General features: G+C 56.2%; 2 protein-coding genes across 5 annotated transcripts in view; one reads left to right on the top strand and one right to left on the bottom strand.

Moving 5' to 3' along the window:
* The window catches only part of BICDL1 (BICD family like cargo adaptor 1), an 86021-nt gene extending 80964 nt beyond the window's left edge, over window positions 1-5057 (top strand). For 2 of the 3 annotated variants that reach the window (XM_019753962.2, XM_019753963.2), the window contains 2 exons: window positions 816-936; window positions 3621-5057. In XM_019753962.2, coding sequence (XP_019609521.2) covers window positions 816-936; window positions 3621-3782 — 283 coding nt within the window. In that variant the 3' untranslated portion in view covers window positions 3783-5057. Of the gene's footprint in view, window positions 1-815; window positions 937-1714; window positions 1824-3620 lie in introns of all 3 variants that reach the window. The other variant, XR_012492788.1, reaches the window with a different exon arrangement.
* A 655-nt stretch (window positions 5058-5712) lies between these two features.
* On the bottom strand, window positions 5713-22737 carry RAB35 (RAB35, member RAS oncogene family). Of its 2 annotated transcripts, XM_074321916.1 has the most exons (6): window positions 22461-22726; window positions 17245-17295; window positions 14219-14342; window positions 9526-9650; window positions 9324-9448; window positions 5713-8018 (listed from the first exon to the last, which is right to left on the bottom strand). In XM_074321916.1, exons 1-6 carry the CDS (start codon window positions 22510-22512, stop codon window positions 7890-7892), a joined length of 606 nt encoding a protein of 201 aa, XP_074178017.1. In that variant the 5' UTR covers window positions 22513-22726; the 3' UTR covers window positions 5713-7889. The 2 variants fall into 2 exon arrangements, with proteins under 2 accessions (XP_074178017.1, XP_074178018.1); XM_074321917.1 differs by lacking the exon at window positions 9324-9448 and having other exon boundaries at window positions 22461-22737.
* Between the last annotated feature and the right edge of the window lie 384 nt (window positions 22738-23121).

Here is a 23121-nt window from a genome sequence, read left to right as displayed (position 1 = left end):
ATTGCACTATGATTTAGTGTTGGGGAAGGTTTACAAAGTAATGTGAAATATGTCAAAATATGAAAATACAAAATGCAAAAGTGTGTTACCCATCAGCGATCATTATCCACAGATAACCAAATAGATACTTTTGTCTGTGACCTTCAAATACACACAGGCAGTTTTTCTTTTACAAAGCAGGTATCATATTAGACCTTATTATTTGGTGCTTTCCTCCCCCAGGCCCAAATACATAATGAGTATTTCCCCACTGCCAGTGAATAGTCAACGTCATGGTTGTTACTAGTGACCATATTCCATCATAGAATTTACCACCAGTCCCCTAATTGTTGGCTACTGTGATTAGCTAAGCTGTGGTGATCACCCGTGTGGCCACCTTTGCACACGTGTATGTCTCTAAAGTCCCTTAAGGGGGGTATTGCTAGTGAAAAGGAGGGGACCGGGAGGCCAAGGTCCCCACCTTCCATGGCGACTGGCCTCTTTGGGGAAGGATTAGCAGCTCCCTAGGCTGTGTGAGGCCTTTGATTTCCTCTGGGTTCTAGTCCTGATGTATCACCCTCTTAGCCACTTCTGTGAGATGGGGGTGACAGATAATCCCTTCACCTACAGGTTGGTTAGAAAAATGAGAAAATGTCTGTGAAAGCGTGTCGCAAACTTCCCAGCCTTCTCCAAGTGGCGTCATAGTTACTGTTGTTGTGAATTTGGAGTCAGAGCCTGCCTGTTTCCTCATCCTGTGGACTCCAGGTGCCCCAGGTAAAGAACCTGATGCTTCTGGCACAAGGTGTCCATGCTCCCTCTGGCTTGTCTGTTTGCAGGAAGAATGCTGTGGAGCTGGAACTGGCCAAGTGCAAGGTGGACATGATGTCTCTGAACAGCCAGCTGCTGGATGCTATTCAGCAAAAACTGAACCTCTCTCAACAGCTGGAGGCTTGGCAGGTAAGGGGAGGGAAGACCAGACTCCAGGAGTCTGGGAACTCAGGCCAGCAGTGTAAGGAGTTTGGTATTGGAGGGTCTGATGCGCGTGGGTGAGCAGCGACCCCGAGCTTCCCCTGGTGAAATTCAGAACTCATGCTCCCCCAATCCCTGGGAAGAATGCCTGAGGCTGTTCTCTAGAGCGATGAACCGCAGGTTGCGCTGTTTGGGGCTTGGAACTGGGGCCTCCGTAAGCTAGTCATCGTCGTGGCTTTATTTAAACCAGCTGTTAACGTGGCGGGCCCAGGAAGCCCTATGTGACTGAGTGAAAATTCACAGGCAGATATAGTTCAGCAGCCCTCAGGTTGCCGGCAGCTATGGCTCTTCCCTTTCTCAGAAGCCAGCTGCCTTTTTCCGAAGAGTACTGTCATGCTGCAAGCCCGGGGAAAGTGTGAGTCCGGGTGTCTTGCTCTAGGACTGCCGTTTTCAGAGTCCATGCAGCCTGCCCCATCCCAGGCCCAACATGGCCCCCGGGCCAGGGCTGTACTTGATGGTCGTTGATGAGGTTAGGGTAGTACAATTTCAGGATATGGGTGTAATGATTCACAGAACTCCCCAAGAACTCCTAACCAGACAGATGGAAAGCCACCTTCGGCTTTACCAGGCAAGCCCCACCACGGAGGGCAGGTTAACGGTGACCAGTCCTGCAGGGGTCCTGTGCTGAGCTGGCTGCGGGAGCCGTCACCCCGAGCTGGGCCCTGGCTTACTGCTCCTGTTCTCTTCTCTTCTCTCCTGGCTACAGTTTGCTTCCTCAGGGCTTTTTACTATCTGGCTCCTTTGGTTTCTGATCTAGTGGCCTTTCTCAGTTCCCGTATCAACAGCTTTAGTTGTACACCCCTCCTGCCTTTGAGGTGAGCTTGAGCCCTCATCCCATTCCCCTTCCCCCTGCCGCCGTTGAAGTTCTGCCCCTGCCACCTCCCTCATGGCCACTGTGTTGTGTGTGCTGGAGTCCAGCGTCATCTCTGTGCAGCGCGGCGTGCCATGGAGCCCCGGCCTCCCTCCTCCCATCACCATCACACCTAGTGAATGCTGCAGCATGTGACCCAGTACTGACAGGATGAGCTATTTCTCACCAGCTGACCCCTGGTTTCTTGGTACCACCTCTTTATATAAATGGATTGTTTTGCCCACAGAACGGCAGGCATGGAATTATGAGCAGCTCATGTATGTGTGTGTATACGGTTCTAAAGTGATATATTCCATGGGGTTACCTGGACAAATTTGAAAGTATCAAAATGCAGTTTGCAGTGTGCCAGAAAAAAACACTGGCAGCTTTGAAAGCATTTCTGAAGAATGCTTTAACATTCCTACTGTTGTATTTAACAACATAGCTTTTACTGAGCACATGTTAAGTTCAGGTGCCGAGGGTTTGAGCTGGAATACTGGAAGTAGGGACTGTCTCTCCTATTTCTGGAAGGAGGAAGAGGGGTACAGGAAGGAAGTTGAGTATAAAGAAAGACGAGTAGGAGGAAAGGAGAGCAGGACATGTGCAAGGGAGGAAACAGGTTCATACCTACTGCCATGAGGTGACATGGCCAAGAAAGTCCCTTTGTTTCACACTGAAACCTGCAAACATTTGAGTGACACCCACTGCTGAGAGCTTGGGTGAGTGTGTAGGAGGTGATGGACAAGCTGCTGAGGGAGAGAGGCCCCGCCAGCCCCACTTCCTGCCCTCATCAAGTGAGTGGCTGCTCAGACCCCGCGGGGTTCAAGGCCGAAGGAATCAGGCAGATACATGCTTGTTAGGTTTCCTGCTGATTTGAACAGGACAGGGCTGCTTATCTCTCCAAAGCAGTGCTTTTCATACTTTGTTAGTGGCAGAACGCCTTTGTCTGATGGAGTCTTGCACAGAATTGGAATCTAGCAACTAGAATAGAGTGCAGCTGCTCTGTCGGGGAGCCCCTCTGGAGGAAAAGCTCATGTTTTGTAAGGTAGAGTCTGGGTGAGGGGGCATTTTCTAGGCAACTTGAACAAATTGGAAGGGGAACGGTGCTACCCCAGTAAGGAAGCTAAAGAAATGGGCCTAAGTGGGAGCAAGACAAACCCTGAAGATGGTGATGCCTAGGTCTCTGCCTCATTTGGGGGCCTCGCCAGTAGGGAGCTTATGCCTGTGCTTGGCAGTGAGCCAGGGTGGCACCCATGGAATCTGTCCTTGCCATGTGCAGCTGCCAGTGGTGTAAGTATCAGCAGCTCAGGCTGGCAGTAATTTGAAGGAGAAAAAAGGGGTAGAAGGCCCCTGGTTAGCGGCGGGGTAGGGGGTATACCAAGCACAAAGGGGGTGTATGTACCAGCCTCCAGAGACTCAGGAGACAGGGCAGAGAGGGCAGGTCCCAGGCAAGGCCGAGCGCTGGTGTGGGGCTGGTGGCTGTGTGGACAGACAGGGAGGTTCTCTGGGCCTGTAGCACAGAACATGTGGGGTCAGCCGAGGTAACACTAGCGAGGAGAGGCCAGCCCGAGCCCTGAGGAGACTGGCTGTCCGGCATCGCATCTGCACTTGCTTTCTTGGTCAGGGCAGCCCTGGCCGCAGCCACTCATCTCACCCTCATCCTCATCTCCCATCCTTGTGACCTGTCACCTCGTCACTTCCCTGCCCTCGCGCAGCGCCAGCTCAGTGCCCTGCTCACCCCTTTCCACTCTGCCCCCTGCAGGACGACATGCACAGGGTCATTGACCGGCAGCTGATGGACACGCACCTGAAGGAACGGAGCCGGCCTGCTGCTGCCGTCTCCAGGGCCCACGGCGCCGGGCGCGGGGATGAGCCCAGCACCGCTGAAGGCAGACGGCTCTTCTCATTCTTTAGGAGAATTTAAGTGGGGAGGAGTCAGGCCAGCAAGGATGGGTGGACTGGAGGCGACTTAAGGGGTGCGGGTGAGAGCCCAGTGTACAGTGTTTGCATGCAAGGCCGAGCTCAGTGGCTGCACTGCCCACCCGCACGAGGCCAAGTCGTCCCTCCACACGGGGACAGGCAGGGCCCATCCCCACTGCTCGGCCAAGCTCTGCCCAGGTTTCCCCAGGATCCGCTGTTGTTGAGCAGAGCTCAGGCTGCCTCCGGAGTGACCCACCCACCCACCCCTCAGGGGCTCCCCGTGCCATCCCAGGCGCCACTGCCCTCCTGTGGTGGAATCTGGGGGACAGGAGAAACAGAGGCCCTTTCTGCATGCCTTGGGGGGCTATTCCCCCCCCCCCCCCGCTGTCCGGAGCCTTGGGGGCCTAGTCCTGCAGGGCACCCAGCCCAGGCCTGAGCCTCCAGCTCTCCGTCCCTCCCCAGCCCCTGGCCGGGGAGTAAGGGGAGGTGGCCCCTCACCCATGTGCATGCACCTCTGCCAGGAGCACGTCTGGGCAGAGACCCAGCCTACGCGGCCTGACGGCTGGGGCTGCTCCAATGTGCTCAGCCACAGTGGGATATGGCGTTCAGGCTGGGCCCAAAGGAGGAAGGGCCTGCCCCTGGCTGCCACTGCTCTCCCTCCCGGCCTCCGCCAGGCCTTGGCGGGCCTTCCCCCGCTGCAGGCTTTAGTGCGCCAGCCCTTTCCCCTTCGTGGGGCCAGGGCTGCGAGGGGTCTCATCCTCCTCCCACAGCACCCCCTGCTCTCTCACATACACAAGTGCTTGGTTCAGCCAAGCAAGTCCAGGCCACAGAATGGGCCCAGCAGGGTCTGCGGTCAGCCACCTCCACCTCAAGGGCAGCGTTGTCACACGGGGTGGATGCCTGCAGATACTGCCCACCAGGCCTGCAGGAAGGATGAGTCCTGCAACTGCTGCTTCTGCTCCTTCCTCAGCAGCCACTCCACCTTCTCTGCTGAGGCCCTAACTCAGAGGTGCCCCGGGCTGAGCCAGCCACAGGCTGCTTCCCAAGGGTCATCTTCCTTCCTCAGCTGGGAAAGCACAGCAGGGATGAGCAGAAAGAATGTGCCTGTAGATATGTACATACCACAGTGCTGTAATTTTGTATGTAGCAATCATGTAAATACATGTATGGATTTTATAATATACATATTATATAAATCTATAAAGGCATATTTTTAGAAAAACAGCGCACCACTGCTTCTTTTGAAAATAGTCTAAGAATAAAAAGAATTTCTACAGAACTTCCCGCCTCGGTCCTTGGGTACCTAGAGGGGTAGTTTGGTCGGAACGCAGCTTATACCTTCCAGAACCGCCACTGGCTGGCTTGAAGACGCAGCAGTAGTGAGCCACCCCACACACCTGGAAGGGCACTTCAGACAGTGGGACCCAACCAGCAGATTCTGCCAGGAAGGGGCCCCTCCTCTGGAGGGTGGAGACGTCCTGTCAGTGACAGCTGTTTTGGGAGCATTGGGAAGGCGCCGCCTTCCATGCCCACCCTGCCTGCCAGTGGTGCAGTTGCCCAGCCACAGGCAGGCCCTCGCGGCACTGCTTCCCAAGCCTTGAGCAGGCCCTACAGCTTGGCAGAAACTTCAAGCCAGAAAGAAATCACTGTAGGCAAAGCTTCCACTGCATCCTTCCGGGCACGCAGAGAATAAACACAGCGCTTCCCCTGGCATCTTACCACGTGTGCTCCCAGCCAATACGTCAGACCGGGGAAGCTCAACCTGGACCAGCCCTTCATGGAGAAAATGAACTTGGCTTCTACAAGTGACCCTGGGCCTCGAGCGGCACCTGTGCAGGACTCAGATGAGAACAAACGAGCGGGACACAATGGGTGGAAGAAGGCAGGCCCACCCAGAGCACAGCTGGCGGGAGGAAACAGAGCCTGGAAGAAAATTTGGCAGCTTGAACCTTTATTTTTAGTACTTTTTTTTAAAAAGCATAATTAGAAACTTTCAATACAGAAATAATCCTAGCAAACCATTTAAAAGTTTTGTTGTTCAAGAGGAATTTCACATCAGGTCTAGGTCCACCAGGACATCGGTCCAGCCCTGTGAGCCCCCCACCCCCACCCCCCATTCATGCGTACTAACATTCAGCGGGACAGGCACACTGTCGTCACCAAAATCACCCCACCATCTGGGTCTGGATGTCCAGCTGCCAGAAGCCATGATGGTTTCTAGCCTGGGCTGGCAGCTTCCAGGACCCCCCTCTTGTTGCTTGAATCTGCAAGCACTGCCACACTGGTATCACCTTACTTCTCAGAAGAGTGTGTGCCGCCCACACCGGGAGCCCCGAGCTCTGCGCAGGTGCACAGGACCCGTGGTCAGCCAGAGCAGTCTGAGGACAGACCAAGCTTTTGCCCCTGGCCCCCCAGCCAAACAGGGCTGCCTACCAGTGGCCCTGCAGCCACCCTCCACAGCACCGCCTTCCCAGGCCCACCGCTACCCATGGCTCCAAAGTGAGGGCCTGTCACACGGAACCGCGATGTTTTGGCAGTTTGGGGAAGTGGAGAAACAGGTCAGAAGAGAAACCCCCAGTTCTGATTAATTAAAAATCCACCAACAGCGTTAATGTGGAAAATCTGCAACCGTGATGTGATTGTCCAATCAGGGCTTCGCCTGGTAATCGCATAGGAAAGGAAATCTAATAAAACACGTCATGGTGTTGAAATAAATTATCCCAGGTTACGTGATCCTTTTAGGGGCAAGGTGAAGGAAGTGTCCCGAGGGAGAGGGAAGGGGACAGTAGAATCAAGTGCAGATAACCCTGGTTTTTCTTCCAGGGGACCATGGTGGGTCAAAGCCAGGTTCCCAGCCCCACCTGCTAAGAAATCCTCAAGCTACCTTTGTACTAAAAGTCCTATCAATGATCCAAGACAAGGCTGCCTACCATCCAACTCAGAGGCTTCGTCTCCAGAGTCCAGCAGCCCCTGGCACCCATTCCCCACATTCAGAGGTGCCTGGTGCTGCATCGAAGACCCAAGAACTCAGTGGGAGGCCCTGGACCGACGCAGACAAGGGCGAGAGGCCCCTTCTCCTTTCCCAAGAAACGTCCAGGAAGGCAGAGCTGCTGTGCCGAGAGCCCGGCCCCACAATGACAGAAAGCCATTCACTTTTTCTAAAAACACGGGACCCAAAGTGAGGAGGCTACAACTTTTGCTGCTGTGCCAACCAAACCTCAGGAAGAGGGGACAGAAAGTCTGAGGAACTTAATTCATTTGATTTGGCTTCATTGTATCTGTTAAAATAACATTCCTAAACCCCACCCCTACATGAACACACCCTACCTTTCTGCTGGAACTGAAACAGGTTGGGATAAACAGAAGCTATGGCTCCCCTGGGTTTGTAGCTCAAAGCTGTCTAGAAGGCAGGACAAGAAATCCGTTGGCCAAAGGGCAGGAGTGATCCTGCGGAACCGAAGGGCTGGGCCTGTAACGGGAACCCCGGGCCTACCTCAAGGCCAGGCTTCCCCAGCTGCCAGAATGGCTAGGAGCAGGGGGCGGGGATGGAAGGGGGCTGGGCACAGAGATGGCACAGGCCCTGGAGACGGGTGACACCCAGGGACAGAGGCTGACGACGGCCTGCAGGAGAGAACAGGTAACATGGAGCCCATGCCACCAGCCCAGGTTGGCAAAAGACGTGGCTAGAACACAATGCTGATCCTCAGGAAGCTGCTGGCGGCAAGATGGGAAAGGAGGGCGGGTCTTGCAGCAGGCCGGCATTAGGGAGGCAAAGCCAGAGCAGGACGAGGGTGACGCGCTGCTTAAAGCAATCAATATACATTATGTACAAACTCTGGTTAATCAGTCCGTTCGACTGGCAGCGTCCTCACTGGGCCCAGGTGCCTTGGCCAAGGGGCAGGGGCACCAGAAGAAGGGAAGGGCAGGTTGTCCAACACCTTCTTGGTACTTGAGGGGGAGGGGAGGAAGTGCCGATGGCGCCTCCAGATACAAAACCGTGGAGAGAATTCTTTAAATAACGGCACGATACTGAGACTGTCCCCCAGGAGCCCGCAGGCCTCGGGCCGGGACGTGGCCGCAGTGCAGTCTCTGCAGTGGGCTGGGGGGGGCATTAGCAGCAGCGTTTCTTTCGTTTATTGTTCCTTGTGAGCTTCACCACATCGTTCTGTTGTTGCTGCTGCTGTTTCGCTAAGTTGTCTTTCTTTGCTCGGAGGACCAGCTCTGTGATGCAGTTGAACATCTGTGAGGAGGAAGGAGGCAGGGCAGGCCTCAGACCCGGTGGGGCCTGCGCGCTGCGGCTGCGTGACCTCTACTGGTCACCTCGCGCCTCCCAGGGCCCCACTTTCTATTTGTACTCAGGAATTTTTTGGTATGTATGTCCTCAAACCCTTGCTAAAACGAGGTGGGGAAGAATGAAGGTCAAAGAGGAACAGCATCAATGACCAATGAGCTGTGTCCTAGGGAAGTCAATCTCTCAGGATTTTCCAGTCTTTTAAAGAGAAGGAACGAACCCCTTTCCTTCAGCTAGACTCTTCAGACAAGACAAAGGTGCCCCTGCTCTGGTGATGGCCTAATGGACCCAGAGCTTGCTCACTCCATGCCACCTCACTGCACGTCCTGCCTAGAACCTTCTCCAGACGACCCTAAGACGTCCCTGCAATGCCCGGATCCAGTGGACTCACCTACCACCCCCCCAGACCTGTCCCCCACTCTGCCGGGAAAGCACCAAGCACTCAACACAAGCAGCTTCACTTGTTCACAAGCCAGGAGGCAGGGACGCTCGCCCCACCCCAATGTACAGAAGGAACAGCTGCAGCCTGGAGAGCTTAAGTCTCTGCCCAAGGTCACACGGACCCACCACAGGCTCCCAGGCAGAGGCCTGTACTGTGATCCTAGTCTGACTGAGGCACCCGGTGTCGAGGATGCAGTGGGGATCCCAGCTTCCTTAGGCCTCTGGACCCCACACACCATGGGACAGGACTCCCCCAAAGCCCTGCGTGTGGCCAGCCTGGGCTTGTGGCAAAATGCCGGCTTTCGTCCCCCAGACTCCTGACTGCTCTCCAGCAGGCCCTGAGGAGATGAAGGGAGGCCGCCGGAAGCTCGGCCGGCCTGCAGGGCTGTGCGTCCCTCAGCGGGGCCCCCCTGAGTTCTGGAGGCCACAGGAAAGCAACCTGGTCTCTGAGGAGGCCGAGGCCCCAGGAAAGCCAGGAAACAGGAAGAGGGGACAGTAGTGGGGCCAGGGCAGCAACAGTGAGGCAGAGGACTGAGTGGAAACTGGGTCAGGTCTAAGTCTGACAGCCTAGTACGAGCTGAGGGATATTCCTTCCGTGGGAACCTCAGTCTCCCATTTGAAACGTGGGGCTAATTGACCTCCGAAGACGGGACATAAGAGATGAGCTGACACCTCTGATGGGCCTAGCACTGTGCCTGGCACACAGCAGCCACTCAGTAACCAGCAGTTTCTGTGTTGTTTGCTGTGGGCCACAGGGGGGCCCTGGGCAGATGAGCAGTGGGGGGCCCCACTCCGGCCCCAGCCCAGGCTCACCTCCTCCACGTTGACATTCTCCTTGGCGCTGGTCTCAAACAACTGGATCCCCATCTGCCCGGCGAATTTGTAGGCATCTTCCGTCTCGACCACCTTCCGCTCAGGGTCGTCGTTCTTATTTCCCACTTCAAGGCAAAGCAAAGTCAGCCCGGCCCTGCAGGAGCACAGCCCACTGTCCCCACCCTGGTGGCTCCAATCTCACCTAATATTCGACACACATCATCACAGTTCTGGTTGATTTCGTGAAGCCACCGCTTGACGTTGACGAAGGATTCGGCACTGGTGACGTCGTAAACCACGATGACGCCGTGGGCCCCCCGGTAATACCTGCAGGCCAGGCTCTGCATCAGCCCCTCGCCCGGACCCGCCCGCCCACATCCAGGCAGAGGCCGGGGCTTGGCAAGGGGTACACGCTGTCCAGCCAGACCCATCTCCTCTCCACCAGGCCTGGCCGGCGGGAGGCTCATCTCAGCAGCACGGCTGCTCACGCTTGTCACCAGGGCTCCAGTGAGGAGGGGGTGGCCAACCAGGTTGTTCAGAGTCCGCCACTAGCTTGAAATTTCTCTGAAGTTCTTGTTTTAATTTTTAAATTCAGGAAACTTGCTTTTGACGTATTATTACTGTCCTTGTTTTAAATTTAAGAAATTTTTCTCTCCACAAGTCTTACTAAAATGCCATTCCTAGAAGCCGTACCATTTGTGAAGGCTGCGCTCTGCGCTCCCTCCCCGTCCTGCCACTCCACGCTCATCCACGCCGGCGGCAGGCAGGGCCTGGGCAGTGTGGGCTGCAGGGACGATGGGGAAGCCGGCGGCCCACACAGGCCGCCATCCCGCTGGAAGGCGGGGGCGTGTAACCATTCCCCCAGACACCTGTCCCCACTCAGCCACGCACTTCAGGAGGAAGGAGGCCACTCCTCACACTGCCCCGGAGCCCGCCCTGACCCCACAGCCAGGTGACATCCCACCCAACACTGTGGCCCCCAGGGCTGCAGACATTCTCAGCACTGGGACCTTGTGAGAAAACGAGGTAAGAACCATCGCCCACAAGAGGCCACTGCTCCCTCCCCCAAGCTGGCTGCCACCTGGCCCAGCCCCAAGCGCCCCCGTCCTCCCAAGGCTTAGCAGGGCCTGAGAGCTCGGCCCCGGAGCCCAAGGAGAGCTGTGGTTCTGAGGCACCAGGCCTGGCCACGACAGGGCAGCTAAGCCACTGGCTGCAGCTCCGTTCTCATCTGCCCGTCTCCTGCCCATCTTCTGGCCAACTCCTCACATTCGAGGCCCAACCACAGGGCAGAGGCTAACCCAGCTCCATCTCTGAAAAGGCTGCGGGACCCTGGGCAGGTCACTGCGTGCACCTTGTCACACCTGTTTCCTCACCTCTAAAACTCGGTGTGGTTGTGAGAAATGAAGGAGACAATACATTTTCACCAGGGCTGATGAGTAGTGAACAGTCAAGGGATGGTGGCTCTTTATTATCATTATTAATATTCCTTCAATGACAACCTGGGGCCCCTGACACAGGTGAAAGAAAACCAAGGGATGGCATGGCAAGGCAGCAGTGAAGGCTGCTTCCGTGGGCTGTGGACAAGAGGAGCCCCTGCTGTGCTCTGGGGTCAAGGGCACTAGTCTCCCCCACCCCACTGCTCCACACCGCAGACACCATTGAGGTCTCCCGGGAATCCACGCTGCCCCCACTTTGCCCCCCAAGGACACTGCCCCCTGCCTTGGGGAGCCCTAGCAACGAGCTGTCTAGGCCCTGGGCCCTCAGCACCAGCTCCCGGCCTGGCCCCCGCCCCCTGCCCTCCGGCAGCTGCTGCTGACAGCGCCAGGTTACCAGCCTGGTGGACGCCCACCTGAGCGGGTGCCAGAGTGCAGGCCAGGAACCAGGGGGAGACGGCTGTCCCCGGCCAGCAAGGAAGTGTGAGCAGTGGGGTGCTTCCCACCTCTCCTTTGCTGGAGACTATTGAAGATGCCAAGAAGTGCCTGTGGCCACCACCCCAGCACAAGGCCCCTGCTTCTCCCGGGGCACCTCCACCTTTTGGGGGCCCAGGTAAGGGGCCTTTCTAAGAGACAGAGACACAGAGAACTAGTCCGGGAACGAGGTCAGGGGCTCAGAGCGCTGGCAAGGAGGGCATCAGTGCCTCTGGGCTTCCTCTCACCACCGCCACAGTAATCACGTCCACTGACCACAACTCAGCTCTGCCACGCACAGCACCCAGCGCTTTACAGCCACTACGTAATTAATCTTTGCAACAACCCGGTACGACAAACAGGAAGGTGGGCATTTTACCAGTAAAGACGTAAGGCTGAGGACCTGCCTGAAGTCACACAGCCGATGTCACGGCACCTGGTCCAGGGCCAGGTATGGAAGGAGCTTCCTGTGTCACCGTCCCTCTCATCTCACTGTCAAATATGTCACTTACGTTTCCTGAAACCCACACCCCAGCCACACCTCTCAGGGTCAGTAAACCCCGCTACCACGACAGCAGGAACTGTGACAGGGTGACAACAGGACTCTTTCTGGTCAGGCTCACAGGATGCAATCTTAGTTTCTCTTTTAATGCCCTGAATCAGAAAAGGCCACACCACTGTACGCTGACTGCCCCAACCCCTGAAAAGAGAACAGACTCCTAAACTCGTCCAAGACGCCTTCCTTCCTCACCAGTACCCTCACCGGGTGTCAAGTCTTTCCATGGTCCCACGGGTGGCCTGTAGTGCCTCCTGCCTCAGGAAGGGCAGAGGTGGGGACCCCGAGATGGAGCTGCCCTCAGCCTCCCCAGACCGACAGGATGGCCCACAGGCTGCCCGCCCCCTTTCTCAAGCTCCCTGAAACAAACACACACTGCCCTCAGGCAGCTGAGTAACTGTCTCCCCAGTAGAATAAAAGAGGCCGTTCACCCCCTTCCTGCCCCACCCTGAAAGGAGCTGACCACATGGCGGCCAGGGGCGGGCTGTGGCTCCTCTGCTAAAATGGCCCAGGCATCCGCGTCCCACTGCCCTGCGTGAAGCATTTCTCATGCCACAGGCCCCATATTCTCGGCTGCCCTGAACTCCGTGACTGATTTTAACCCACACGAGGCACTAGAGCATCTGCCACCTGCCTCAGCCCGGGGCCCTGGGGAGGGAGGGCAGCAGCGAGCAGGGACTGGTTAATGGGAAGGCTTTGGCATCGGGTGGACCTCAGTTCAACTCCTGACTAACCAACCAAGCTACGTCACATCACCTCTCTGGGTCTCACTTTTCCCATCCATGAAACGGAGACAACCACAGGCCTCTTTTTATCAGGATTAAAGGAAACGAAGGAGGTGATGCCGTTAGCAAGAGTCACGGCCCAGAGTAAGTATATGCGGGGTCAGTGCCTGGCGCTGACCAAGAGGTCTTGTTCTGGTTCAGGCCTGGACACACAGGCCACCCAAACAAGTCCCTGCTCCCCGCCCAGGAGCCTCTGACCCCAGCTGCCCTCTTTAGGGCCTCGCTGGCAGACACACGGGGGCTCAGGCAGCTCATCAGCAGTAGCTGCAGAAAGCTGCACAGGGCAGCCCAGGACGGGGGACCCCTGGGGTTCAGGGAGTGAGGGACCACGGCACACATGTGCTCGCTAGCCCAGTGACAGAAACCCACAGAAGCTGCTCGAGATCCAGCCTCTCAAACCCCTTGACCAGGGCCGCCCACCCACCTGCCTACCCCCCTCCCCGCCCTGCCAGTAACCCCTGGAGTCCCCCCACGCCCCCAGCCATCACTGTAGGGGCTCTTCACCCTTCACACTTCCCTCAGAAGATCGTGCAGCCAGCCTGAGGTCCGCCCCGCCTCCAGGTAAAGGGAGGAAAGGGGCCTCTGGCAGGGGCACTTCCTCGCATACCTTCCCTAGAGCCCCCATTCACAGATGGATCGCTGGGGGAGGCAAGGGAGAAGCCTACCCACAAAGCACCTGCTCGGGCCACACAGCGGCTCCTACTCTGCATACACCACCGAAAGCAGCTCGGGCTCTGCCACTCACTGGGAGCGGACCCTGCCAGGAGTTCCCTGGTCTGTAAAATGGGGACAATAGCACCGACTGCAGAGGGCTCAGTGAGCTCAGCTGCATGAAGGCCAAGCACAGAGTACCTGGCACACGGGACTTGGCATTACAGCAAAGCCTAAAGTCTCCGTCTGGGAAACTGAAGCACAGAGAGTTTAGGCAGCTTGCCCAAGGTCACACAGTAGAATAGAAATGTAAATTCCGAACCGTTTGTCTTCAAATCCCTGCTTTCCTGGAACCTGTTCCATCAACAGCCCAATAAGCAAGAGCCCCTCCACAGGGCTGCTGCCGTCTGGAGCTCCAGCTGGGTTCTCCTGTTGGCAGCTAAGAACCACCAAGGTGCTATGGCAGCAGCAGAGGAGGGCAGCCGGCGGGGAGAGCCGGGTTCCCAGTAACCAGTGTCAGGGAGGCCCCCTGTGCACCGGTGCCCCTTCCAGGCTCCCCACAGGGAAGCCAGCTCCAGGAAGTCAGGGTGGCTACTGGGAGGCTGCACAGCTGCCCCCAGCTGTCACAACTGACACCCAACAAGAGTAACTCTGACTAAGTATCTGACCACCGGCTGAAGCCAGTATCACTATATCCCATTTTACAGACAAAGGAACCAAAGGCCACAGGGTAAGCTGACTGACGCGTACTGTCCTGCCAGCCCTGGAGCCACGGTGCTCAGCCACTGCCCACCCACCCACGGGGGGCAGCCACAGCTCATCCTCGCCTCCTCTCACAGCTTCAAGAAGAGGAGGGCTCAGCTTGACCCCACCCGCTGTGACCAGCAAGGAGCTCACAGCCCAACAGCCTCAGGACCCACCCCAGACACTTCTACCAACACCCAGGACTAGTGGCTCCAGTGTCCGCATGGCCCTGTCCCCGCCGGCCTGACTCACGTGGAGGTGATGGTGCGGAAGCGTTCCTGCCCGGCCGTGTCCCAGATCTGCAGCTTCACTTTCTCCCCATTGATCTCCACCGTCCGAATCTTGAAATCCACTCCGATCGTGGTGATGTAACTGCCTGCACACACATGCGCCCTGGTCAGACTGGGCCCTAAACTGCACAGGTGACCCCAGGTTCCACCAGCCCTCCCCACTCACGCTATGGGCCTGGCACAGTTAAGGTCCCTGAATAAGAAAACACCTGGTCCCTGCTGTGATGGAGCCCCACGGAGCCCACAGCTGAGGTGAGGGCAACGGACAGCATACAATGAAACTAAGTGATAAAGAAAACAATTTCAGGAGTGATGAGTGCCACAAAGGAAATAAAACCGAGAACGTGACTATGGGGAGGGCCTTGAGTTCGAGGGGCCGGCCCCAGACAGGTTAGCTGTGGCAGGAGAATGCTGGGAGACCTACCACTCGCTCAGGGCTTTTTCTTTTCTATTCTATTCCAAACATTTCAAATGACCCACAAAATGAACATCCTAACACACAAACAAGTCACGACCTGCAATTTGAAAAGCACTGCTCCAGGCAGAGGAGACAGAAGCAAAAATAGCAATGGGGGGAGGGAAGGTCATATGAGGTCACGCACACAGTCTGGGGCAGGTAAGGGGACTGATTTCCAGAGCTTGGACTTCCTCTTGTGCGTGACGGGGAAGCACTGAAAGGTTTTCAGCAGAGCGTGAGCTGCATCGTAAATAGCTCTCCTGGGGTCTCTGTGTGAAAGATGGAGCTGAAGAGAACTCGCGGCCGATGGAACAGTCCTGTCCAGGCTTACAAAGGCCTGTATGCCAAGACGGCATGTTCTCACTCCCTGCAGAGCTTACAGTATAACACAGAGCTGCAGAAAGCACACACACACACAGACACACACACGCACAAAACAGTCTCAAAAGTGTAGAGGAAAGGTCAAAGTTTAAGGTGCGGTGGAGATCAAGGAAGGCTTTGGGGAGGAAGTCACATTTGGGCCTAGCTTGAAAGAATAGATAAGATTTCAAAGGTTGAGATTAGGTGGGGGAAAGACATCCCACCAGAGGAACAGAAGGGAGGCCAGGCACAGAGAGCAAACGTTCAGAAAACAAGCCAGCCCCTGGGACTACGCGAGCCCTGGATGACGCCAAGGAGTGTGGCCCAGCACGAGGCGGGCAGCACTCAAGCAGCTGGTGGCTGAGGGAGCAGGAGCATGAAAGGAAACAGCGCCAAACAGCACGCGAAGGAAGTTGGAAAGGTGAGCTGAGAACAGATTACGAAGACCAGTGGTTTTCACCCGGGGATGACGGGGTCCCCACAGAGGACACTAAGCAGTGTCTGGAGACATTTTTGGTTGTCACAACCGAGCATGGGGGCAACGCTACTGGCATCTAACAGGTGCAACCCAGGGGCTTTGCTCAACATCCTTCACGGAATGGCCCCCACAACACAGAACCCCAGGGCCCAGAGTGTCAACGGTGCTAAAGTGGAAAAGCCTTGCTATCAACTCTGCTGACCCACGAGGGCCGCAGACGTTTTCATAGAGGGAAGCCCCTCTGCATTAGCAAGACGAGTTCAGCCGTCTGGGCAGGAGCTGCTATAACGCTGCAGGCAAGAACAACGAAGATGCTGGTAGTAGAAACGCAGGGAGAGACTGCAAAGGACAGCCGTGCCAAAGGACGGGGAGCCAGAGGGACAAAGGAGGAAGAGGAATGTTTTCAGCATAACGAGAGGCTGTCCGTCAATTACCATTTTGAACAGAAGGTACCAGCAACAACACACCGCGGGGATGTACTGACAGGTTACTGAGCCCCAGGCACCTTGACCTGCAACATCGCAGGGGACCCTCGCAACACCCCTTGTGGGCGAGACAGTGAGCAGTCCCACTTACAGATGAGCTGAGACTTCGTCACCTCTACAGTCACACAGTGAACACAACTCTTTCCACATCACACCACCGAGTTGCTGCCGGGCTAGTCGGGAGAAACCCACTTCTCCCCTGAGAGGCGCTGGCCATGGAATCACTTCCTAATAGTAGCTCACCCCTCCATCACCTCACAGGGAATTCCCTACAATTCCCTACAAGAAGTCACATCTCGTCCTTGATCAGAGAGGCCAGGCCAATGCGAAGCTTCTGCGATGAACCCAATGTATTCAACAAACGAGAACACGTCCCACTTCACCAGCGACCAGGGAAACACACATGAGATGGCACTTTTTCCCTGACAGGCTTAGCAAAAATGACTACCGACCCAGCTTTGATCAGTGCTGATCAGGGCTCTTTTACCCCCGTCCGTGGGAGTGACAGTTCATGTAGAGCAGCCTCTTTGAAAGCTGAGAGTAGCGTGAACATTTTAAATGTACACACCCCCCGACCTAGACACTCCACGTCTATACAGGGGTAAACATACAATGTGTCCCAAGAAATGCAGCGCCACTGAAAACAGAAGCAAGCAGGAAGCGCGCAGGTATCAAGAGCACGGGGAGCAAAAGCTCCAGCCACTCCAAAGAGCCCGAGGCCTGCAGCAGCCGTGGGAGGTGACCCCGACAGGCTGAGGGCTAGCAAGCGGCTGCCCCACCACACGGGAGTGGAGAAGACAAGTTGGAAAGACACACACCTCGCTGAAGAGAGGCAACCCGGGCACCAGAGGGGGGCCAGTGAAGGGACAGCTTTCATTTTTCACTTTATTGAGTCTTCCTGTTTGAAACTGTACACAGGCATGTCCCAACTTGTAAATTTTTTTAAAACTTTTTCTTTTTTTAAATATTAGGGCACAAAAAAGACCCTGTGTGGCAAAAGGATGGGCCTCTAAAGATTCTCTGGAACCAGACCGATTAAGACCGACCACAGAGCCTTGTAACCTCCGCCTCCCCCCGCTTCTCCTTCCCTCGTCCGGATTCAGAACGACAAGGTTTCCGACCTTAGGCAGAGGCAGGTGTGTTCTGGCGCCAGGGAAAGGGATTTCAAAAACCGAAACACCCCAGCAGCACCCCAGGGGCACACTTACCTGAGAAAGTGTTGTCTGCAAAACGTAACAGTAAACTGCTCTTGCCCACACCTGCAGGAGAAAAAGCAGAAGATGAGAGAGGCACGGGTCCCATCCCTCCAGCCCAATCCTTCCTTCTTTGGGGAGATGATGGGACCCCTCTCCCTCCTCAATGCTGCTTCTGACCTCCCCAAGCAGCCAACACCAAGGACGTCTCTCCCACTCATCTGTGACCTTCTCTCCTCCGTCCTCGTGTAAGACAAGCTGCCCCCAAATGCCCCAGGGAGAGATGAGAAAGGGGCTCGTGGCCAGGCCCCGCGCTGAGGACTAGCCCCAGGACAGAAATAAAGCAGGCGAAGGTCAACCAAATGATACTGGCCACCAAGTGTGTCTAAAACATGGTCCCTAAAAAACTGCACACAGTGTGTGGAGCTTCAGTTCGTGCACAATGAGAGACGAGGCACTGCAGAGCTGGAAAGAACCCTTGAGATCTTCAGGGCTATTTTGCAGGTGAGGAAACTGAGGCCCAGACAATGTGAACCGACTGGCAGCCACCTTCCGCTGGCTGATGTCACTGCCAGCTGGATCAGTGGGGAGGGGGTGTCCACCCGACAGCTCTCAGCCCAACAGCTCCCGTGGGCTCAGAGCCTTCCACTTGCCATGGCATCTCCTGGCATACGGGTTCCCAGAACAGGCGGGGCCCTTGTAAGCTTGAGTTCCCCTTCCTTCCACATATAGCAGCTTCAGCCTGCCAGACGCACCTGTTCTGTGTCCTCCTGTCCCATCCCTACCCCTGCCACCCCTAGGCAGCTGGGTCAACCAACCACAGACGGAAAGAACTGGCACGCACAGAGCGTTGCGTGTGGTGGGCACTTTGCTGCTCCTATCATTCCAGCTGCATCTCTGAAGATGAGACAACAGCTCCAAGGAGCTCGGCAGCTGGCCTCGGGGCCTCCGCAGGAAGCAGGAGCTGAGACCTGAATCCAGGGCGGGCTACAGCGCTTTCCAGTACGTACTGCTTGGCCAGTCTTCTTGTGTCTATTTCAGGAAGTAGAATAAAAAGACCCCAAAGGGGCTCCTGCATCTCACACCTGGTCAAGATATCAAAGCCAGCTATAAGGAGACCTTAAGCTAGGGTCTCAGAAACCCCGAGTCCCTAAGTACAACTTTTGAGTCTATGTGGATACTCATGGGGAGGAGCCGCTAGCTTTCAGCAGCTCCTCACAGAGGGGGCGTTGCCTCCATCCCATCCTCAGCTGTGCCTCACTAACCCTAACGAACCCAGACACCCTCTCTGGGCAGTCCTGGCTGCTGATCTCAGCTGGAGCCTTCTTCAGGTGAGTCCATTGTCCTGGAAGGCCCAGGAAAACTTGTTTCATGGAGTGAACTTGATTCTGACCTTCCCACAGGCAGGATGGGGGTACCTGCTGCCCGGCCCCTGTGCCTGCAGCTTTCTTGCTCAGAGCGACTTCCTCATTGCTGCCTCTGCAAGGCTTCCTGCTGAGGCCAAGGAGAGCCCAAGTCCTGGGCTGGGTCCCTCACGGCGCTCTGCCCAACGCCAACACCCCATGGGCCCTGCCGGCTCGGCTCCTTTGCTTCCTCCTGGAGCCTTCTGGCTCCGCTTACTCAGCTAAAAGCTGTGTCTAGGCCACTAGGCTGTGAGTTCCTCTAGGAAGATGTCGCCTCACTCGCCCTGGACATTCAATGTGCTGGAGCCCAGGCCCAGCACTTAGTAGGCGCCAACAAAATACTGTGTAATGAATGCATGCCTAAATGAACACCAATCACCCTGACAGCTCTGCTATCTAACGCTATGACTGCAGCATTAACAGGAGCCAATGCCACGGTTATCAAACTTTTTTTCTGGGGGGGAGGGGCAGCAGACTCCTTTTTTAAAATTAAATTTTATCTGACTCCCATGTAGCTAAAGCAGATAAGGGGGAGGTGCTCTCTGCATGAAGCAATGAAGCAGCAGAGTCCCCTTCACTCACCCCCAAGCTCCTCTGCAGAGCTGCTGACCCACTAAGCTAGAGAGAGACCACTACAGTCACCACATTCACTGCTCCTCCGGGCCTCAGTCTGGGCCTGACACCGACCTCCAGGTTCCTTTAAAAGGAACAGACACCCACCCTGAGAAATGCCATCTCCTAAATAGACCTGGTGAGGCCTGCTTGGGAAAACACACTTCCACCATCCATCCCCCAGCACCAGCCTCAGGGAGGAAGTGTGTTCCCCACAACCAGTCAACAGCTTCCCAAGGGCCATACCTGGCAGGACACCCAACCAGTCCGCCCATCATCTTTCCCCCTGCAAGGAGCACAGGCCCGGCACACAGCACCTCTTGGCAGCCAGGAGACGTAGATTTATTCTGCAAAAACCTCACACACCACTCTCGGTCATCGCTGCTTTCCCTGCATCACGCTCCCCACCGCCCCTGCTTTCTGCCTCTTGGGCTACACAGATGCCTCCACCGAAGTCCCCACCCTCAGCCCTGCTCCTCCCTTGGGCTACAGTTCCCTCATTCCTCTTTGCTTCATTTTCAGACTGTTGAAGACCTTTAGACCTTCAAGTGAAGTGTTTTCACTTTTAAACCTGGCTCAGCAACTAATTCACTGTATAACCTCCCACAAGTCACTTCCCCTCTCGGAGCCTCAGTTCACTGATCTGTTGTGAAGGCTTTACCTAGATCTCTGACGGCCACTCCAGCCTCTGGATTCTAAGAATGGGGATGGCTAGCCCAACGAGCAGATGAAATGCTGTCACACATCAGAACCCATGTGAGAAGAGCATAAGAGCAAGTGTAGAACCTTAAGCATAAAGAAGAGCTGCAGAAGCTCGGAGAATGTATTCCAGAAGCATGTACAATATGGGAGAGTAGGAAAAGCTCTAGATTTATAAAGAAGGAAACCAGCATTAATTGAGGGCCTGTTTGCCAGATCTGACACCAGCTGCTCACACACCAATTGCTGTGCGTTAACTCCTGGCCTTGCCTCTGACGAGCTGTGTGACTTTGGCCAAGTCAGTCAGCTCCTTGGAGCCTTAGTTTACTTATCTGACAAACCACACAGCTAATAGGTGAGAACCAGATGAGAGAATGTCTGTGAAATCATTTGATAAACCTTAAGAAAGCACCCACATAAGGAGCCCGGGTCAGGGGAATGGTGTTTGTCTCCTCGCTCAGCAGCCCAAGCTTAGTTTGAACTTCCATGGCTACTACCTCCCAGTCTCCTGGGCGTTTGGCTATGAGTATCAGTTCACTACCAGGAGAAATTACTCTACAAAGCATCTGCCGCCTCTACACAATATAGTCGTCCATGCTCAGACTGAACCAGGAGTCAGGCCACATAAATCTTGACTCAGAGAGTCTTCCCCGACACCTGACTTCTGAAAAATCAATAGACCATGCAAAATGTACTTTGAGAAAGGGGGGCAAAACCATCCCCTGGGTGTTGTGCAGAAGAAAAGACAACAAGCGGCATCTTCTTGCTGAGTTTATGCTTTTCATTTGTGGGTATCAACACAGGCCCTAGATGTCTTGCAGAGGAATAAGGGCCGCTGACCACAGTGGGCTGACTGTAACTCCAAAAGGAGAGAGCTCACCCAGGTGCCAGCCCCGCAGAACCCAGGCCGGGGGTGAAATCAAAGCCTGAGGAAGGCCAGGACCAGAGGAAGGCCAGAGGCCATCTCCAAGAGCAAGTCTATGAAGCTGGTCTGCGTTTCTTTCATGCAAACCACAAACTCCTCCTTTCTAACGCCTTCCCCAACCACCGCTACCCTTTAGCCAGAGTTAGCCTAACTTTTCCCCTCACCTCTCCCGTCTACCAGTAACCACGGAAACCTCAGCCATCCTTCACCTGATCCAAACCACCAACCACATCCCAATCCAGCTCCACAGAGAGACCAAAACCCACCCACTTCCCTGGCAGAGTTATAACACTGTCACCCAACACTCCTACGTCAGGGTCTTACAACTCCTTCGATTCAGTCGCCTCTTTCCTTAACAATCCATGGGCTCCACCACCAGCCTGGCCTGTGCCTTCAGTCACGTGACCCCCTTGCCCACACTCAGCTCAGGTCAGGTCTATAAACCCAGCGTGTTCCCTAGGCTTCTTCCCCATCATATAATCCCAGCTCCTCAGCTATGCTCCCATAAACCCCCTGGGGCCTCTCCCTGACCTCCTGGTCACCCCATAAACCTGCTTACCTGCCACACTCCAAACACCTCTAAAACCCTCCACCCTTTCCCAGAAACCAATCTATCCCTTCTAAGGACACTTAATCTTCATTCATTCAACAAATATGTGTTGGGCACCTACTGGGTGCCAGGCATTGCACTAGGCCCGGGAGATGCTGCAGTGCACTGAGCGAGGAGCTCTCCGTGAGCGTGGATATGGCCAAAGCACTTCTGTCATGCTGGCTGACCCCCGTCCAATACACACCTACTATACCGTATCCACGAGCAAACACGCACTGAGCACTGACTATGTGCCAGGCACTGTTCCCAACACCATGTGTGCATTTATCTCACTGACCACTCAACCAGCGCAGTGAGGCAGAGCCTATTATCCCATTTTACAGACGAGGGAAAGGAACCACACAGATAGTAATAATCATTCAGCAGGAATGGGCTAGGCCCTGTGCGAAGCGCTCTACCTGCCTTACCTCATTTAAACCTCACAGTAATGCCAGGAGGCAGGTTCCGGGAATATCCCCACTTCACAGAGGAAGAAACTGAGGCTTAAAAGGATACTGACAATCACATCAGTAGCTTAACAGCTAGGCCAGGTCGAGTGCTAAGCACTTTTCCAGCTTTACCCCATCGAATACTCACACCACCCAGCGAGGCAAGTCCCCACTTCTCAGATGAGGAAACTGAGGCTAAGAAAGGCGAAACAACTTGCCCAAGGTCACAGAGTGAGGAAGCTGGTAGTCCCAGGACTCGAACCCGGTTCTCTCCAACTCCGGAGACCGCGCGACTTGACCAAGGTCACACGTGAGGTAGTGGCAGGCGCGGTGAGCGGACCGGGCGCCCCGGCCCCGGTCCCCGCGCGCCCGGCCCTCTCTCTCCTCCGCACGGCCCGGAGCCCCTTGCTTGGCGCGCCCTGCGACCGGCGGCCGCCGGGCAGCCCCGCCCGCCCCGCGCGGGCCGGCACCTCCCCGCCCGTCTGCCCGCCCCGAGGCCCTCGCGGGCCGCGCCCGGCAGGGCCCACGCCGCCTCCGGCCGCCGCGGCCCTCACCGCTGTCGCCGATGATGAGCAGCTTGAAGAGGTGGTCGTAGTCCCGGGCCATGGCGGGCGGGGGAGGCGCGCTCGGGCGGGCGGGGTCGGTGCTGGCCTCGCTATCCGCAGCTCCCTCCGGGCTGCTCCGGCAGCAGCGGATCCACTTCCCGAACAAACAGCCGGAACTGACAGAAACACCTCCCTCCGCTCCCCCTCCTCCTCCTCCTTCTCTTCAGCAGCCTCCACCGCCGCTGCCGCCGCCGCCACTGCCGCCTCCCTCCTTCCCGCCCCGCCCCGCCACTGCGCAGGCGCAGCGTCTGGCACCGCCTGTGCGCAGCCGCAGCCCCGACCAGCCGCGCCCTCTCCGCGGTCGCGCACCGCGCATGCGTCCTGGCAGAGTACTGCCGGCGCGGGCCTGCCTGGTTAGTGTCTTCTTGGTGAACATTGCTGCCGCCGCCGCCGCCGCCGCCCTCGGCCCTACAGCCTCGCAGTGCGGAGCTGCTGTCGAGCCCTAACTGAAAGAAGTCGAGAGTGCCGGAGAAGCCCAGCTGTGGCCCGGGTGGGACTCATTCCTTCATCTTGAAGCCCCGCAAGTGATGGGGAGAAAAAGACAGGCGCGCACTGATTGCGGGGCGGGGCTTACGCCGAATTCCCGGTTCCTCGAGGCCGGGGACTGGGA

The sequence above is a fragment of the Rhinolophus sinicus genome, linkage group LG16 (assembly GCF_036562045.2).
Source record: "Rhinolophus sinicus isolate RSC01 linkage group LG16, ASM3656204v1, whole genome shotgun sequence".
NCBI classification, from domain to species: domain Eukaryota; kingdom Metazoa; phylum Chordata; class Mammalia; order Chiroptera; family Rhinolophidae; genus Rhinolophus; species Rhinolophus sinicus.
This window is presented reverse-complemented; position numbering and strand designations above follow the sequence as displayed.